We start from the raw sequence: 19,924 nt of genomic DNA, 5'->3' as shown, positions 1-19,924 counted from the left end.
CGTTAACCAGAATTTGCGGTAATAGAGCCTTAGCTTTCAAGATGGCTCCCCCCTTTTTTTTTTTTTTTTTTTTTGATATATTCTGTCCGAGGATTCGTTTAAGCTGAATAAATCATCTGGCGTTAATCGACCATATAAGACGTCCTTGGTCTGATGGAATATGATATTGATTCAACAGTTGCCTTAAGTTGCAAGACTGACATACACTACGGTTCGGCAGTAGAATCCCATGCGGTCTATCTGTCAACTTTTTCCAACACAAAACTAGCCCGAGACACACAAGAGGGAGGTGGAAGCGGGTGTGGTGTGCTGTCACTGAGGTGGCTGCTCTTCGTTATATTTACACTGTTGTGGGAGGTGTTTAGGCCCGCATTAGCAGCTTCTGGTTGCTGGGAGAGAGAGAGAGAGAGGAGGAAAAAAATACCGTAGCTATGTTTTAAGAGATGTTCGCAGCGTGGGTGTATGAGGTATGAGGGGGGGAGAGAGCTAAGAGTGAAAGGAAATAAGTACGGTAGCTGTGTGTTTTAAGAGACATGTTAGAGGGTGGGGGGAGGGAAAGAGAGAGCTGAGGGGGAAAGGAAAAAAGTATAACGGTAGCTATGCTTTGAGAGGCATGTTAGCAGAGTGGGTGTATGAGAGAGAGAGTGTTTTCGAACCCATTAGGAAGGCGAATGGGACACTTCCTCGTTGCTGAGAGAGAGAGAGCAGCTATATAGCTATATTTATTGTGAGAGGCTATTTTGGAAGCCATTATGAGAAAGGGATAGTTGCTTCCTCATTAGAGAAAGAGAGGGAGAGAGAGAGAGAGAGATGGGTGGGAACTGAATAAGGCAGAGAGGGCTTATGGGAGAGGTAATGAATAGGTAAAGGGTACGATGGGAGGGAAATAGGCAGCGGTAAAGGAGGGTCAGGGTTATGGAGTAGAAATTAGGGAACAAGCAGACCATTTTTTAATGTTATTTAACAAGCAGATGATGCAGGCACAATTGTTAAAAAAAAAAAAAAATGAGGTGGATGTCCTCTCTGAATGACACCGTTTTGGTCTACTGAACTTTGTTGGGTAACTTGACAAAGCTCAGTAGTTAGAAGCGATGTTACTCAGAAGACCACCTCAAGAGGTGTGTTTTTACCAGAGCAACAGAGCTAGGCTACCGGGTGTTGGTCCTTTTGGGGCTGTTTATTATAGGGTGGGCTATAATAAGTACCAAAACTATTCTGAGTCAAAAACAAGGATAGCATATAGGAAAGATTCCCCTTCCTCCGCACCTACCAATCCCTTCAGCTGAAGCGGGCAGGAAAAAGTAAGGACTACCCGGTACGGTACAGCATAGAAAAACTGCCGTGGAAATTTCATAGGAGAGAATCCAGGTCATTCTATGCTGTCTTAACCTGGAGAGAGAGAGAGAGAGAGAGAGAGAGAGAGAGAGAGAGAGAGAGAGAGAGAGAGAGAGAGAGAGGCGTAAATACCCCTTGTGGGCGTGAGGGCTATTATTAGAGGGGTGGGGGTAGGGGAAGGGTAACTGGGGAGAAGAAAGGCGTGAGAGAGAATGTTGGAGTAGTGGGAGGGGACCGATAATATATATATATACGAGAGAGAGAGAGAGAGAGAGAGAGAATGGTGTAGTGGGAGGGGAAGGATAATAGAACGATGGAGTAGTGGGAAGGGAAAGATACCGTAATATGAAAGAGTGGTGGGAAGGTAAGGATAAAGGAGGTACGGTGTTAGGAAGGGTAAAGATTGTGTGTGTGTGAAAGCAGAGGTACTGTAGGGTAACCAGAAACTGACAGCTTCCCCACGCACAGCTATTCATACAGTAGTAGCCTGTAGGTCTGTATGTGTAAGTCTGCCCTGTAAGACGCGGAGAAAACCACTCTCCACATATCGATCTGGAGCATAGAGGTACAGTACTTTCTTACTGATGTAATATACGTGTATGTCATTGTAATTTGCCATACTTTCAACGTTATCCCGTAATCCTGAATCTTCAAGAACCTCAAAAAATCCTTCCGTTCTTATGGTATTTTTTCTTAGAGTAAAAAAGAAAGAAAAAAAAAACATGCTAAGTACTGGACCACAACATTCTCCCCTTCTGTGTTCACCTGCGGTAATCCATCACAGCACCTTGAGGGAAAAAAAAAAAAAAAAAAAACGGTAAAATTGGCGGTGAAACTGAGAGTCAGGACAAGGAAGGGTTTAGAAGCCAAGGTCGGGGCTGAGAGAGACTGAGAGAGGGGAAGAGGAATTTGTGCTCTTGACCCGTGATAAGTATAGTAATAAAAAGGAAACTTACATCTCACTCTAAAAATTAGAGAGTTGCACGCAAGCAGAGAGAGGGAGGGAGGGAGGGAAGGAGAGGAGCATGGAAACATGAAACTCTCTCTCTCTCTCTGCGCACACACACACACACACACACACACACACACACACACACACACACACACACACACACACACACACACACACACACACACACACTGAAACCAGAGAGGGGTGCTCTACACTGGAGGGGAGTGGTAAGGTTTGTGGATAAGCTGCAGTTAGCTGGGTTGGGGTTGCACAGCTCCATGGTGGGTTGTGTTGCGGTGGAAAACTGCTGTATATGGATTAATCTCTCTCTCTCTCTCAGTACCGTATGTATATAAGGTATAATGGATTAGTATATTTGTTCGGTTTAGAGAAAGAAAAAGGACATCGTACAGGAATAAATGGAGACTTGTAAGTTTGTAACCCCCTCACCCGTACTGCCAGGGGTACCGTAAATAATAATAATCATTAATAATAATAATAATAATACCGGTAATACAGTAATGATGATAATAATTTCTTCCTCAACAAGGTACTGTATTCCATTTTTACCGGTACACTATTTCCAGCATGCGGTATCAGAGTTTTGGTATTTGTATGGGTGGGTGTGCGGCAGTGACCTTGCACCGGCGACGCGGGACCTTGAGAGTGAGAGAGGGTTACGCCTGTCTAGCTAGTAACTTTCCCCCACCTTCTTACGCGGGAGAGCCAATTTCTTCACCTAGAGGACGGATCTTGTATTTTATTCTTGCCATCTCGAGACGATTTTTCTCGAGTTAGTCTTGGCGAGACATTTAAAAATGAAGGGGTTGGACGTAGCCTTCACGAACCCGTCACTGCATGAGATCTTCCCTAACATGAATTGTATAGCGTGGCGGAGCTTGATTGAAAAAAAAAAAAAAAAAAATCATTAGATTGAAGAAGCTAAGGTGGTCTTTGGCTTGCTGTTTTGAGTATTGGCTGTGGGCTTCGGTGCAGGGTCTTAGCACTTTACATGGCCAATTTAGGTTTTCTCTGATAGCATTAGTTTGTATCTTACGTTAAACTGATGGAGACTGTCGATATTCTACCGATTAACATAACATGGGAATATTAAGATTAAAAAAAAAAAAAGCAAAATAAACGCCTAGAAGGAAGTGCATCAGTGTCTCCTGTCTCCTGTATTGCAGCCCTTGTTTATAAATTTCCCTCAACTTCAGTCCTCTATAAGATTTCTTGTGTATAGACTTCGCTTATCTTTACTCATACAACTGCCTAACACCTTACAACCAGACCAGTATGAATAATAATGTGAAAAATATCAACTGTGTACCGGTATAAATAAATAACAAACCGTTGATGTTATCCCGCAAATCTCCCACCTTCCCTAACCTTCCCAAAGTACCCCAGGAAGTAGATCAATCCCTTCCCCGCTCTACACCCCCACTACAAGTAGATCAACTCCATTCCCCACACCACCCTCACCACAAGTAGATCAATTCCATTCCCCTGTCTACACCCGTACCACGAGTAGATCAATTCCATTCCCCTGTCTACACCCGTACCACGAGTAGATCAACCCCTTTCCCCACCGTCCATCCCCACCACAAGTAGATTAATCCCTTTCCCCACTCTCTACCCCCAGCACAGGTAGACTAGATCAAGCCCTCTCCCCACTCTACAACCCCACCACCTCACTTCATCCCATCAACCCCCTCCCCCACCTCATACAATATAATTCACCTACATCTCCCCATTTCATCCTCTCCCCTTCCACCACTCCCCGTAGGCCTATTAATAGCCAACATCCACCATCCCACTTCAGTATTCCTCCCCTCCCCTCACCTCTCCTTAGGCCTATCGTTATAGTTCTTCTTACATTTCTTACTAGTGTTTTGCTGTTCCTCCCCCAGTTCCTCTCCCTCTTCCCTAACCTCCAGAACTGCATCCATCTCCCATCCACCACCTTAATTATCCCCTTCTTACTTCCCTCGAACCTACAGAAACCTCGGCATAGGCATGATAAAGGATAAATATAGCTTAATCCTGCCATCTACATCAGTATTCATCCCCCCTCCTTTCTAAGCTTATCATTCTTTCTTGTAAGGTCATTTAATTTTCTCTGTACTGTATATGGTTATCTCACACTAAGGCTTTACTACAGCAGCCTTGGAAGCAAAATACTCCCTCCTCCTTACTCGCCTAATTGCATACCGTACCGTATATCAGACCCCCTAAGTACACTACGGTATTGATTCCCTCTTTACCACCTTCCCATTATTCTTTCCTGTCCCCAGCTGTGATTCAACTCTACAGTAATATGTTCGCTTCAGCTAGACGTAATATTATTACCGGTACCTCATTCTTCAGTCCTGGGCTGCAAGAGAATTAGAATATGGTACTGGTCACTGCTGCAATGGAATGGATTTAGAACCGTAGTATTGTCGTACTGTCATTGAGTTACGGGAAATAAGCTGTAAAAAGACGGAAATCTCCTAACTGTTAAAATGAGTAGATTATAACAGCACACATGATGATTCCTTCCCTCATCCCCACCCCACATCCTCCCCTTCACTTCCCCAACCCCCCAGTCCCCCAGCCAAACTGTCCTGTATTATATACTGGTACCGGTACCCCACCGCCATCCCATTGCATTATTCCTCCGTCAACCTTTCCTTCTCCCCCATCTCACCTCTAGTTGCATATAGGCCTATATCACTCCACTTGCAGCTCACATGATTAATCCTCCCCAGTCCCCCCTTCACCTTCCCCTTCATCTCCAGTCACCCTTGTATCCTCATATATGTAGTGCGGTACTTAGGCTAATTGTCTAGTATACCAGGACAGGTCGTATGTTGATCCGTCTGTCTTCCCGTTGTGTGTGTGTGTGGGGGGGGGTTAGTAGGCTAAGGTGCGGTACGGTACGGTTATGTTGTGCAGTGCCGTACGGTACGGCTTGTGGATAGGTAAGTATACAGGATGTGTGGTTCGCTGTTTGTTTTAATATATTGTATGGTTCCATAATCTAGCAGTGATCGTCATTTTTCATCTTTTACACGAGAATAATAATGATAAATACCGTAGTTCATAAATTCTTTTATAATACTGCCACTACTACAGTACTTTTAGGTGTTACTCAGGCCTTGGCAGTTGAAGTGCATGTGGCCTCAACAACAGCAACAACAACAGCAGCAGCAACAAGGCCTGGTGTATTTTAAGCCGTGACCTGCTAGTGATAACACTGTACTGTAAACACTGGCCATTATCCTGATACTGTGTGTGTGTGTGTGTGTGTGTGTGTGTGTGTGTGTGTGTGTGTGTGTCCCAACCTGATCTCTCTCTCTCTCTCCGACCTAATTAGGACGTAAAATGGGTTACAGGAAGAATAGGGAGGAGTCTATGTGAGTTGGTGGAGGGTTGAAGTGATAAGTCCACCACAACCGTTCTTGTTTTGTTTTCATTTCGTCTCGTTTTTATCCTACTTTTATCATAACTTTTTTTTTTTTCATCTTTCTCTTTTGTTTCTCATCAGTTAGTTCACCTTATCCTCTCCCTTTCCTTATTTTAGCTTCGTCTTTTTTCTTCACTGTCTTCTCTCTCCTCCTCCCTCGGCCCTGTTACTCATCCCTTCTTCTCCCTCCCTGTCCTCCTCCATATCCATAACCAACTTCTTCATCCCTTCCTCGGTCCCCTCCTCTCCTCTCTCGGTTTCCCTTCTCTCATTTCTTATTCCCTTCTCACTTCTTTTCATCCTCTCTCTCTCTCTCTCTCTCTCTCTCTCTCTCTCTCTCTCTCTCTCTCTCTCTCTCTCTCTCTCTCTCTCTCTCTCTTCCTTATTTCCTTTTTTTTTCATCCCTCTCCCCCTCCCCCCTTCTCTCATACGACGTAGCATGTTCCCCTGGTCTTTGGGCGTAACAAGGCCTGGGGAGTATAGGGCGGGCTACACAGGCACGCCCATACACGCCCGAATTGTAGCCCATACATGCCCCAGATTGTCTTAAGCTGCCTCTCTCTCTCTCTCTCTCTCTCTCTCTCTCTCTCTCTCTCTCTCTCTCTCTCTCTCACACACACACACACACACACACACACGTCCCGGCAGTGTCAAGTGCGTGAGGTAATAATTAATTGACTTGTGATTTGGCGTCATGGCTTGCTTATCAAAATAGCTCTTCTCTTATTGTTGTTATTATTATTGTTACTTTTGTTTTATTCTGAATGTTTCATTAGGTTACGGGGATATTCGTTCGTTTAGGCAGTAGCTCCCAAGTTTTTATATTACCGTATGTCATCATCATCATCCGGACCTCTTTCCTATCCTAGGGCAGGGTGAGGAGTAGCAGCGTCCAGACAACCCAGATTTGCCCTATCCAATGGGCCACACTTCCAGTCACTCATCATTCAAGCCCCCGGAATCCTGGCTAGAACTGATACACCAAAAATTTTCACCACATTCTGTATCTTCACATAAACATATCCAATAGTCAGTCCTAACGCTGTCACGTTAAAAAGGGGTGCCAAATCTCTGACCTTGCACTTCTCACAACATTCATCTAGCCAACTTGAGCTCTTGTCAATCTCCCAGCCTCGCCGACTTTCATACTGGTACCTGTCTTCCTCACACATCCACCATATCCTTCCTTGACCAGCCTCGCCTCTTCCCTCCTTCAAATTCGCTCAGATATAACTTTTTCACCACTCTGTTGTTATCCGTTCTCTCCACATGACCATACCATCTCAGTACACTCTCTTGATTCTGGTGTCCAGAATAATAAATCTACGCTCGGTATTTTATTGCTGGTTTATCCAAGGGAAATGCAACCGTACAGCAACAGTTCTTCATTTAATATACGGTACAGTACTTGCCACTGGAGGAGGGTAAGCACTGATCGAGATCATCAAATTTATAATCTTTTCATTACAAGTGGCGTATTCTCCTGTGATTAAAATCGTTGTGCGTAAACAAAAGGTCGAACTGAGAGGTTTAGTGTTTCACCGAGAAAAGTCAACCCATAGCTGAATAAACTTATGTGTTGCACACACACACACACACACACACAAAACTGGTGATGGTGTATAAGTGGTTAATTTGTGTTTCATTGGTGAATGAGAGGGTTGTCGGTTTGGCAGGAAGGTGGAGAGGGATGGTAGTCATTGAGGAGGGCAGGGGTGAAGGCTGGGTTACACAAGAGTAGAGCAAGAAAGTGTGTGTGTGTTTAGGTTTTTATTTTTTGCACTTTTTGTGTTTACCATTTTTGCACGTATGCATCAGGGTATGAAAGAGCACTACAGTGTGTGTGTGTGTGTGTGTGTGTGTGTGTGTGTGTGTGTGTGAGGGAGGGAGGGAGGGAGGGGGTAGAGGAGGGGAGAGAATGAATGAATAAGAGACAGTATAGGATGGCAATAAGAGAGAGAGGGAGGAGCCTGAGGCTAGTACCGTACACCCTTACATTACTTCCTACCTGCCACACAGCATTTTCTCCCCAGATCACTGACATTGAGTCCCACCTCCACTATTTCCCTCCCAAGTGTTGTACCCATATATACCAGTAGGCCTATCACTAAAGTTAGATTTCATAAAGAGTTGTTAAGATTCTCATATAGTTAGGCTGGCTGATGATGCATGGTTGGGTAACCTTTGCACTCCAAACTCAGCTGAAGTTTACTGAACTTGCATTATCACTGGAGGTCATCTGTTTTGTGTTTCATAATTGCCTAAGTTATGTACTGTACAGTTTTAGCATTGTTTCAAATTCATCAAATGCATATACACATGAGTACAGTAATCCCTCAATTATCCAACTTAATAGAGCCAAAGGCATGTCCAGATAGTGGCTCCATCCAGATAGTGGACTTCTTCCCAGGCTTCCCTTTGTACATAACCTAACTTCGAAAGCCATTATAAAATACCACAACAGTACATTGTACAACACTTATTTCTGGTGTTTTACACTACCCTATCTGGTCAGGCAGACCTGTAAACTACAGCCAAGCAGTGATTATGGACAACCTGAAATGTGGGCATCATCCAACCCTCTTGAGTTATCAGACAAGGCTGGACGACTCATTTGCTGATGTCTATCAGGGATGCAACACAGCATCCTGCACTATTAAGCACATTATGGAAGACTGCATTGCACACAATTGTCTGTGTGAGCAACACAACATACTGTACACTCCTTGAGAGCTGTGAGAAAGCATGGTCTCTGCTGTGGCCTTCCTTAGGGATTTGGGGCTGTTCGGTCAGACTGCCTAGGGAACGAGCTACTACTACTACTACTACCACCATAGGCAGGCAATCACCACAGCCCTAAAAAACATGCAAAAAACTGGCCCAGCCATTCGAAAATGTTTGCACAGCCATAATTTCCACCTGGATGCAAGCATTTTGTCCGGATAAAATGGAAAAATGTACGAATAATGGTTTTGAACTGCCAGATTACAGCATCGTGATAATGGGTGGTGCGGATAGTGGCCATCCAGATAATTGAGGGATTATTATATCTATATCTATCTATCTATCGATATGTCTGTCTATATATATGTAATCATCATCATCATCATCTAATCCTGTGTTGTCCCATGAGGAGTGTAGGAGCCAGTGGCTAGGCAAGTTGGTCCTGACATTTAAGATGAGAATGACCAGCCTCACTCATCCTTGAGTGGTATTACATGACCAATAAACCCCGACCACCCCTTGGATAGAAACCTGCACCGGCTCAGTCTGATTGCAGCGCCTTGATTGCCCACTGTCATATCAAAGTACAGTACCATCATTTCCTGTAATGTGTATCCAGGTACTACTCTAAAACATGCATTCTTATTTCAATGTTGTTCTACATTGTCAATTAAGAATACTGCCACTTTTGGCTTTCTTTTCTAACTGTGCTTTCTTCCCCCAGTCCATGAAATGCTGCACGTGGCGAGAGAGGTGAGTCCAGGGGATGCGGCTGCCCACCTCCTAACCTTTGGAGAGTTCTGTCTCTTCACCACAGAACTGCGACAATGCTACGACAAAGAGTAAGTTCTTGACTTCCTGAGGCACATTTGGATCACCTGACCGTCCCAACTCATATATCACAATCTTTTGGGTGTGCGAGAGAGAGAGAGAGAAAGAGAGAGAGGTACAGTGTGGTCTCTGGACGATCCTAAGTGGTTTAATTTAGATGGTGCTGGTGCACGGAAGTGGAGTTGTGGTTATTTTTGTGGCCCCAGGCTCATGTGGATGTGAACCCAATTGACTGCAAGCTTAAATTGCCCTCACCCTGCAGTCTACCAGCGCTGGGCACTACAAATGAAAATTCACTTCCTCAAATGCGAATCCGCAAACTTAGACCATTACCTTCTGCAACTGCAAATCTGCAGTTTTTATGAAATTTGCAGTTCCACAAATGCAAATGCAAACACAAATCATTTGTATATCGTTGAGTACCACGGCATCAGTTTCATTTTACGCTGGATACCGTTAGAGGATTTTATTAAGTTTAGGGTTATATTTTTGTTAATCAAGGGATTGAAAATCATCTCTAGTTGCTCATCCACCACAATTATATCTTTATTTACTCAATTCTGACAAACAGTAGGTGACTTTATGAAGTTTGGAAATTGTCTGTGGTACTTAATGGGATATATACTGTATATATATATATTTCTAGTAAAACTAATATATTTTAGATATTAGTACTGTTTTTACTACAAAACAAGGGTAAATCATTACTATTGTAGATAAATGAATTTAATTATTGCACTTCGCAGCTCACACTTGACAAGTTGAAACACCAGTCCACCTCTATTCCTCGGCTCTAACCTCCTGAGTCCTCACTCCTCAGTCACAGTCAGACTCCTCAAGCAACTGAGACAACTCCATCTTTAGAAGGTCCATGTTGCCCATCATAAACACAAACTGTCTAAAGTTCTCAGAGGTCAGGTTGGTTTGCGGGCAGGTTCGCAATTGCAGAAGTACAGTATTTCTGCAAATGTAAAACCGCAAATTTGCATAAAATATCTCGCAAATGCAAATCCTCAAATGAAATCATACTTCCGCAATTGCGGAATTTGCTTTTTGCGGAAGTGATTGCAGAAGTGCCCAGTTCTGCATTCGACCATCTACTTTTGGTGGAGATATGGAGGGGATTGAGAGATATTTATATAACTGGGCCAATGAGCTGTTCATTTGTATTGGTTGCACTGCAGGAAGGTTCCCTAGGACTCCAGCACCTGTGGGGTTGTTACCAAGTTGGAACAAATGTGGCCACCCTTCACTGAGTAGCAAATGAGATTACAGTCTGTTGTCTAATTGATTAAAGAGTGTACTGTAGTTGTGTATTGTCACTGAAGTATAATGATAGCAGTGAAATATTTCTTCAGTGTTGCTGATTAAATACTGCACTAACTCCCATTTTTGCATGGGACTTATAACTGTATGGATGGTAGACTGATCCCTTCACTGCGATGATGTCTTTTTGTTACTCTTGGCCATCTCTGGATGATGATATCCTGCTCGGAAGAGACTTTTCAAGCTAGAAGAGTTAGATAAAGCCTTCATTAATTAATTCACTAATAGGATGCTTCTTAAGCTGAATAAAACTGGTATCAGCAAGATAAAATATGTATGATGTCCTTGGGCTGAAGGGGTTACTGCCTATCCTTTACCCAATATCACTTTTTGTTTTGTTTTGTAGCATTCACTAATTAGTTGTATTCAGCATATGTGTTGTAGATTAATTTCATACTTGTCACCCTTGTATCAAATTAGATAATACATTTATTTTCTTTCATCATAATTGCCACAGTTTACAGATCATATGTGAAATCTGTATTTCTTAACACATTATCCGTATCTGGAACAAGTGGTATGCAAAATGGAAAATATAACTTAGTATCTTGTAATATGACAATGTTAAATTTTTCCGTAAATAATTTGGGAACATAAGCAAAACTTGTAATTGTATGACTGATTATTAAAGCAATAAATTGTGACTAGTATGAATCATTGTACTGTATTTTGTCCTTTGCAAGTTGTGTATGGTAATGCAATGGAGAAGTGACATAGCGTTGCAACACCTGCAGGTAGTGAGTGTGTCAGGTGCAGTGAGAGAGAGGAGGAGAGTCCAGCCTCATACAGTACTACATACTTGAACTCTCTTATTAAGCAATATGATGAAGAATTTGTATTTTCACAGAAACGGGTAAAATTTTACATCAGTCACGTTAAACTAACTAGCAATAGTAGTGTATCTTTATTTTTATGCTTATTAAATTTGGTTAAGTATTATATGAAGATATATTGGGTTAACCTTGGTGTCATCATACACACACACACACACACACACACACACACACACACACACACACACACGTACACACACACACACACACATTATTGGAACGAAGAGCTAAAAAAAAAAAAAACTTCTATAGTTGTACTGCTTGTTTTACCCCCTAACAGAGCTTCTTTGAAGTTGTAACATCATAAAATGTTGCATGTTGCATAACATTATTGTAGTGCGATACTGTGTACATGTGAAGATATTAAGTTTCTGGTTTTGAAATGTGCATAGCAAACTTGGGATTTCATTCATTATCATCTGTCCATACCCATGGGTGTGTAGGCGTAGTACATGATGCCTTTCTGTTTAGTACCAGTATTTTCATGACTAGCTTTTTGTGTAACTGTTTCACAGTTCTGGATGACTGCAGACAGAATACTTCTTTATCCATCATCAAGTTTTTTTTGTAAAGTCAGAATATTATAAACAAGTCTTTGCAAATCAAGATAACAGTTGTATCTCAAAGGATACAGAGGATTGTGAATACTTTGGAGTAATTGTGTATGGAATGAGTGAAAATAATTAACAGATTACAGGTGAAGGAATAACAGATACCGGTATCACCATTACCGACATTACTAATATTATGACCTCAGGTTGATTGGTTGGTTGGTTTGGGAGTGTGAAATCTATAAATGCACCAGGCTAAAGTGTTGTTCAGTATTTTATTGTACAGTCTTGTTCTTAGTTGCTAGTGCTGTATTGGTAGTGATTCCATATTCTTAACCCCTTCAGCCTGATGATGTTTTAAATAAGCTACCATCAGAGCATTCTGTTCAGTTTAGGGAAGGCCTCTTGTATTGAATGGAGTTAATTTAATGAAGGCTATACCCAACTCCTCTGGTTTTTAAAGTCTCTTCTGCACTGAGCAAAATAATTTGGAGATAGCCAGAGTAAAGGTTTGAAAAAATGCCATCAGATTGAAGGGGGTTAACTTCTTTTAATACGATGATAACTTTTTATATTTTATCTTTGCTCAGACTATTTTATTTAGCTCTAGAGAGGCTATACAAATGGGAGACTTAGATACGGTATTTCCTTCATTAACCCGTCATTAGTCGGGTACTCTCAAAAATTGAATGAAACTTATGGGACAACAAGAATAAAATAATGATTTTCTCAGGCTGAAGGGGTTAATTTAACAGCAGTACTTATCATTCCTTAATTTATCTTTCTAAGATTACATGATCAAAATTATAGTGCATTCTTTTAAAAGTAGTTCTTATGATGATTTTAGTTTTGTTGTGTTATCTGTCATACTGTGTTTTCTTATAGTCATCCTTTTTACTCTGTTGGATGTAGCACAATATTAGCAACATAAGCACTCAACTCAGCTTTTATGACAGAATTATGAAAAGGTTGTCAGTACTGCGCAGTACAGTACTATAAATTTCATATAATTAGAGCACAGATGTGTTAGTGGATATTAGTGGATTTTTTTATTTACTGTACCTTTTATTTATTGCCAGATACTACAGAGTTCATTTCATTTATTTATTTATTTATTTATTTTTTAAGTGTATTTTTTTGTTAACTTATTCTGTTCCTCCACCCCAGGACCCCTCGACCCCCCCTCCTCTCCAAACTCTCCGACAAAGCATGCTCTGAGAAGAAGAGAAGTGAGAGGAAGATGTCAAGTAAGTGTTGATTTTGCTTGTGTACCTCTTTTTTTTTTTTCTTTCTTTCTTTTTAAGATACAGTACTGTACTTTGTTCTTGTTACTTTACATTTAGGACCGTAGTAAACATATGAGGCAGCTTGGCCTGTGTGTAAAACTGCATTCATTTGGGTCATATCATACCAGAACCTAGAATAGATATTGCTGAGTTTATTAGTATTTTAATGTTGTCATCATAAAGTCTTGTGAGAAGGATTGTAACCAGTTTACAAAAATAAGTCTCCATGACAGGTAACTTTTCACAAATTTATCTGTATACTGTATCTATATATCTGTATTTATTTATTTATACTAATACCACTACTTCAGTATTCACTCCAGTTGTGAAGTGGGAGGTGGCTAAATAAGTGAAGGCCAGTGTATGTACAGGGCATTGTACAAGCAGTCAACATGCTCCTAAGCCTAGGAAAGTGTGTAAATACAATTATGGCCCCAGAAGTGTAAAGCAGTTTTTGACCAGGACATTAATTATTTTATTTTCATTTAAGTACAGGAATGTGCTACATAAATTAGGAACTGGCAGTTAATATGCTGTTTCCTCCCTGCAGAGTCATCGCCAAAGTACGAAGTGTTCCTTGGTGGGTCATGTAACCCTACTACATGGCGACAGACAGTAGCCATACCCATGCTCAAGGACCATGGCATCTCCTATTATAACCCAGTAAGTGTAATCATTGGGAATTCGGGAAATTGTTGAGTCCAGGGTGTTTTAATGTATTGTTGCAATACAATTGTAACTAATAGCACCTCATGAGTAATGTTTGAACTGTAGCATTACGTGGTAGTCAGTCTGCATGAAAAAGCTAAGATGTTTGCAGGGAAGACAGTACAGTGACATGCTTTTAGTTCTGGATTGAGGGGTTAAAAACACCTTAAATTTCTGATTTCAAAATAACTATTGTCCAAGGAAACATGAGGAACTTTAAGTGAAGGTGCTAATTCATCTACAGCTAAATAACAAAGTTGCTGCTGATTCATCCACAAGTATGGTATATAACAAAATAGAGTACTAGATCCTGTTTCAGAAATCTGCCATTAGGTTTGCTTCCATCGCCCAGCTATGATGCAGGGTAGGCACTGAAAAAGTAGCCAGTGCTTAATTTCTTTTTAATTTTGACTCAAAGTAAAACACTCCCAAACATATTTTACTCATAAATTTACTCAGTTGACATGATATGCTACAAAGAAATAACAATATGGGTGCCTTTAAATTATATATAATATATATAGTATGTGTCATGTTGTAAACTCAGCTTTCATCACTTTACTCATCTCTGTAAGCATAATGTAGAGACAAAACCTAGGTAATTTTGCTAGAACCATCCATTAAGCAAGATAACAGTGATTAAAATATTGGTCATTCGTTAGTATCCACAAAAGAAAATAGATATGAAGCCGCAGATTTGGCAGCGCCTCTCGATATGCGGCCCTGTCTGACTTGCTGCTCTCGGGTGCCTGCCCGTTTTCACCATCTGTTTGAGCTTTTCCTTGTTGTACCCTCGAATATGGTACACCCCTTTCTTTGAGAAACTCCCGTAATTCTGGAACGGTCCATTCTTTTAAATGTTTACCTGACTCCAATGCACAGTTTAGTAAGTGTAATACTGAACATCCAGCTCCTCCTTGCACTCGGCTGTGGTTAAAGTGTGGTATCATTCAGCCGTTTTGTTTTGTTTATTGTGGCTGATTCACTAACTAAGCATTTGTTAAGTACATAATTTTCAGTGGAACAGCTTACTTCTTGAAAGCATGCTAAAACACACACATCAGAAGTCCTGCTTCTTTTACTAAGTGCACATGATTTAATCAAATATAGTACAGTATATGTAAATAGACAACACACTATTTTAGTCCCCAAGCTAAGATTCTCTCAAAGCCTGGTTATTCTTTTTTTACAGGTACTGGTATATGTATGCATTTGATTGAATAGGAAAAAAGATTCCTATAAATAGCAACATTATTATTAACTTAGTGTTAGATACAGTTTCACAGGTCTTAAAACCCTGCAAAAATATTTAATTGAGGCTGTGCAACAGACGACCACCTGGTGGCAGACCTCTGAAACAGGGTTTGGTGAAACCTCTAATTAGGATTGCTTCTTTGAAAATTATTTCTAGCTTCTCTGACACTGCTGTCAATGGTGTATCAGTGATAGTAATATCAAGGTAGTGGAGGAGGAGGGTAGTGGATTGCTGGCATAATTTCATCTACTCCAGCATTGTCTTGTGAATGGTTAAAGACAACCAGTGAGATACTATATCAAGTCTTGTTCATTTTACATTCTTATACTGTACAGTTTAATTTTTGTTTTTTTATTACTATGGTTATTAAGATATTTTGTTTTTCAGGTGAGAATAGCACTCTGATTCTTTACAGTTACACACCATGTTTTTCACAACACATGAATCTAACACCTGTTTTTAAGACTGTGAAACACTTAGTTTGACTAGGAAGATTCATATCAGCATATATCCACAATGCACTGCAATAGCATTGTCTGTTGGCATTCTGCTTAGCATTAGCTGTGTATAACTCACACAAAGGCAGGGTAGAAATGGCCACAGTAGAGAGAGAGAGAGAGAGAGAGGCTGGGTTATTTTATTGTCACTGGGTTGAAAACATATTACACTTCAATATGTTTTCCCACTTTACAGGAGAGAACACTGTGCTGAGTATGATCATTCTGCTGTAATCTCAGTGTTAAGATACTGAGTAATGAAAATGTCTTAAAAAGAGAATTAGGCTTTGAGACATGTGATACATGTGATAAAAAAGAATTTCAACATGTGCTTGTGCCTGGTCCAGGAAGTATGTCAGTGAGAGGAGGTGAGAGTGCTATCTGTGTTCAGTAGTTTTGTAAATTATACCGTTAGCCTGTGCACAGTGACGGAATATCCCATAGGTCATGTGGTGTATAAATGCCATTGTTAATATTATCTTCATTGGTACCAGGGAAGTGAGCCAGCCAGGGTCATGAAGGTCACTATCCAGTGGGTGAAAGTTACTGAAGGCCATTCATACTGTATTGTGCTGTCACCATGCTACTGTTGTCAACATTAGAAAGAATAACTCCCCCTTTATATCACATCAGATTATACATAAACACAGTCCTCTAGCTGACAATATGTTCATTAAAAAGGAGCAAATGCCAGACTGTCACCTTGCAACCAATGTCAGTATTATAAAGACTTCTTTTTGAGCGCATCATATACAGTATAGTCATACATAAACAGTCCTCTCCCTTACAACTTGTTCACTTAAAAGAAACAGTTGCTAGACTCTCATAGTAAAATATTTGATGCAGTAGTGCAGTTTTGTATGGAATATCACCATCATCATTGTGTTTCCCATTCAGTATTAGGGGGGGTAAGAAACTATCCGTACATCCATCATCCATTCCTGTCATGCCTGTCCCAGAGTTGGGCTACACGGTAAGGTGAGGGGACCAGTATCTTGCCCCAGAGTAATTGTATGTGAACAGTAAACCCCAACCATGAAGGACTGAATCTTTATCGGCCACATCTGGTTGGAGTGCCTTATGTCACTAGACCACCAGGTATCCAGTATTTGGTTATGTGTACTGTATTATTTGCTGTGTTTCTGTTATTTTGATACTTTTATTCAGCTTATTAGAGGCATTTTGAATTAGATGGGTTAGATTAAGCCTTTATTGATTTTTCACACGAGATATCCCCAAGGCTAAATAAAATTATCTAGAGGTATCAAGAATAAATCCAGACAAGACTTCCTTTTGAGTAAAAGGGTTAAGCGGTATACTTTCCTTGCAGCAAGTGGCTCACTGGGAGGAGGCACTTGTGGAGGTTGAATACCAAGCCAAACAGACGGCCTCAGTGCTTTTCTTTGTGCTAGACCGCAACACACGCAATGTGGCATCCATGGTGGAGTCGGCATACCTGGCCGGACGCAGACGCAAACTGGTTATTGTTGTCGACTCTTACACTGGTCCAGGACAGCTAATCAACGGGGAGCCTATCTCAGAACAGTGAGTAACTACAGAAAATGATGTACTGCATGGTGTTGTATATAGTGTAGGTGGGGGTGCTCACCATGCACTCGCTCGATGTAGTGCTGCTCGGTTGACTGCCCTTTCCTCTCTTCCTTCCCTCTTTCCTTCCTTCCTATTCTTTTTTTTTTCCCCCTCCTTCCTGTTTTGTCTTTCCTCCATTCTTTCCTCTTCCTTCTGTCTATGGGTGACTCTACATTGAGTGACAGACCAAATTATTTCTTGTACACCAGGAAAAGTATTTACTAAGCTGGGTGGTAACCATATAACCAGACTATGGCACCTGGTGGTTTAGTGGGTAATTAAAGACACTCCAGCCGGATTGAGCCTTTGTAGGGTTATATCCAAGGGGTGGTTGGGTTTTATTACTCATGTAATGCCAGGCAGAGATGAGTGAGTCTGATCACTCTCATCTTAAATGTCAAGACCAACTTGCCCAGCCCTGGGCTCCTATGGTCCTCATGGTCAGTTCTGGATTGGTTGATGATGATGATGATTCCTTTGGACAGGAGTTGCCTTGTATGGGTCAATTGCTTTGCTTAATTTAACTCCCCCTTCAGTCCTCCCCTTTCCCCTCACTCCCATCACAGAACAGTGAGTACTGTAAAGGACTGAATTTCCAGTATTTTCAAATTTCTCAGTGGAAAATAGCATACATTATTAGAAGACTGTGTTCATCATCTGTTGGAAGCAAATTACTGTACTCTTCAGTGCTGTTATGTGATATTGATAATAAGGTTAATTAACTTTGCTGTAATTTTTACAGAGAGATTGGTAATAAGGTTAATTAACTTTGCTGTAATTTTTACAGAGAGTACCAGGACCTAACCAATGGGCTCAACACAGTACAAGACTTGGTGGAAAGACAAGGAATCCCTGTCTTTGCTGAGATCAACCATGCTCTCAATTGTACTGCCAAGGTGAGATTTCCTGAACTTTGCATAATTTGTGCCCAACTCTTGTTTTGTTTATAAGTAATTTTACAAGCTGTATTAATCATTCTTTTTCTTGCACGTATTTCTGTTTTTATGTGCAGCTTACTTTTTTTATAAACTTGTTAGGATGTTGAGATGGATAAGTAAGGTCATCACTGAGTGACAGAACTGAATATTGTGTGGCAGGAGTGATTTGGCATATTAAACATCAGAGAGGTGATGCAGACAAGTGATATGAGATGGTTTGGATATGTTGAGAGGAGGGAGTGGGTTAAGTGGTTGAGGAGGATCACAGGTGTGGTTGTGGAGGGAAGTGTCCTAAGACCACTGAGCAAGATGTGGGATGAGGTCCTATGTAGAGACCTTTGGGTTAGGGGACTGGGCAGAGTAATATCTCAAGATTCTGACATAGTGCTGTAGTGAGTAAGGCACTCCAGTCGGATTGAGCCAGTGCAGGTTTATATCCAATAAGTGGTTGGGATTTACTGCTCATGTCATGCCACTCAGGGATGAGTGAGGCTGGTCACACTCATCTTAAATGTCAGGACCAACTTGCCTAGCCCTGGGTTCCTATGCTCCTCATGGGGCAACATAGGATTAGATGATGGATGGATGGCAAACTGCCACATGCTGGCATGGGCACTGGTCTCTAAATGTAAGCATGATTGATACTGATAAACGTCATGGCATACTGTTGTGTTGTTCTGTGAATATCATCCAGGAAGTTTTATTTTTTGGAATGGCCAAGTTGAACCATCATTCCTTCCTTGATATGGCTAGATAGCTTTTGCATTTACATAGCTCTTGGTTGTTTCTTTGTTTCTGAATTCCAGCTCGCTCTGTCTGTAGCAAGGAAAAAAGTGATGATGATTGTGATGATAATGGTTTCCTATTCCAGATTCTGCGGGACAACATCCACCCACAGGACCTGGGCTGTGAGGACCAAGTACAACCCGTCAAATACCCTTACCTTCAGTTAGGCGACAAGCTCATGTGAGTCTTGTACACAGCTTACAATGGACAAAGAAATTAGGTCAAACATTAAGTGCTTTTTATTATTATTGTTATAAGTTTTCTTTGTATTAGATGTCAAGATTAAAAATAACTTGAGGCAAACCCTTTTGTAAATTGATTCTTCTTCTTGCAGAAAACTTCACGATGCCTTTGTCAACTCCAACTCTGAACAGATAACGTTAGCGGATGTAAGTATTGGCAAGAGGTTACATAAGTATTTGTGACTCATTTTTGTCACAATAATTTAACTCTTTGTTGTAATTGAACAGAAAGTACTTTATGTAGCACAGGTTTAAAGAGAATCTCACCATCGAAATCACAAATTTCATTAACTTTTGCACCAGCATTTGTCCTGAATGGGTTGGAAACATTAATTTTGCTCAAGTCCACAATGAAGTATTGTAAAAAGAAAGATAACCTGTTAAGTTCCACTGCTGACTATAAAAGTGATTCACCAGTATCTCCCAGTTTACAATAACAGTTGTGTGTGTGGGGGGGGGGAATATATATATTGGAATATATCTGCGAGATATTAGAAGGACATTATTTTTTAATCAGTGTCATCACTGTAATTTCACATTCTGATTTGTAATTAAGCAGAAACTACAAGGTTTTGTTAGCATTACACCAGCATTCATCCATAATACAATAGGTGTTTACAGT

The 19,924-nt window shown here is 40.9% G+C and overlaps 1 protein-coding gene across 1 annotated transcript in view; it reads left to right on the top strand.

Annotated features, from left to right (window-relative positions):
* Nucleotides 1-19,924, top strand: part of raw (NDT-like domain-containing protein raw) — a 39,163-nt gene that overhangs the window by 10,135 nt on the left and 9,104 nt on the right. Inside the window, 7 exon segments of the mRNA XM_080277614.1 lie at nt 9,184-9,301; nt 13,168-13,253; nt 13,837-13,949; nt 17,077-17,291; nt 18,124-18,232; nt 19,146-19,240; nt 19,395-19,449. Of these exon segments, the coding sequence (XP_080133740.1) occupies nt 9,184-9,301; nt 13,168-13,253; nt 13,837-13,949; nt 17,077-17,291; nt 18,124-18,232; nt 19,146-19,240; nt 19,395-19,449 (791 nt within the window).

Source organism: Coenobita brevimanus, chromosome 1 (assembly GCF_032717465.1).
Source record: "Coenobita brevimanus isolate Jiangsu-jjx chromosome 1, ASM3271746v2, whole genome shotgun sequence".
Lineage (NCBI taxonomy): Eukaryota > Metazoa > Arthropoda > Malacostraca > Decapoda > Coenobitidae > Coenobita > Coenobita brevimanus.
This window is presented reverse-complemented; position numbering and strand designations above follow the sequence as displayed.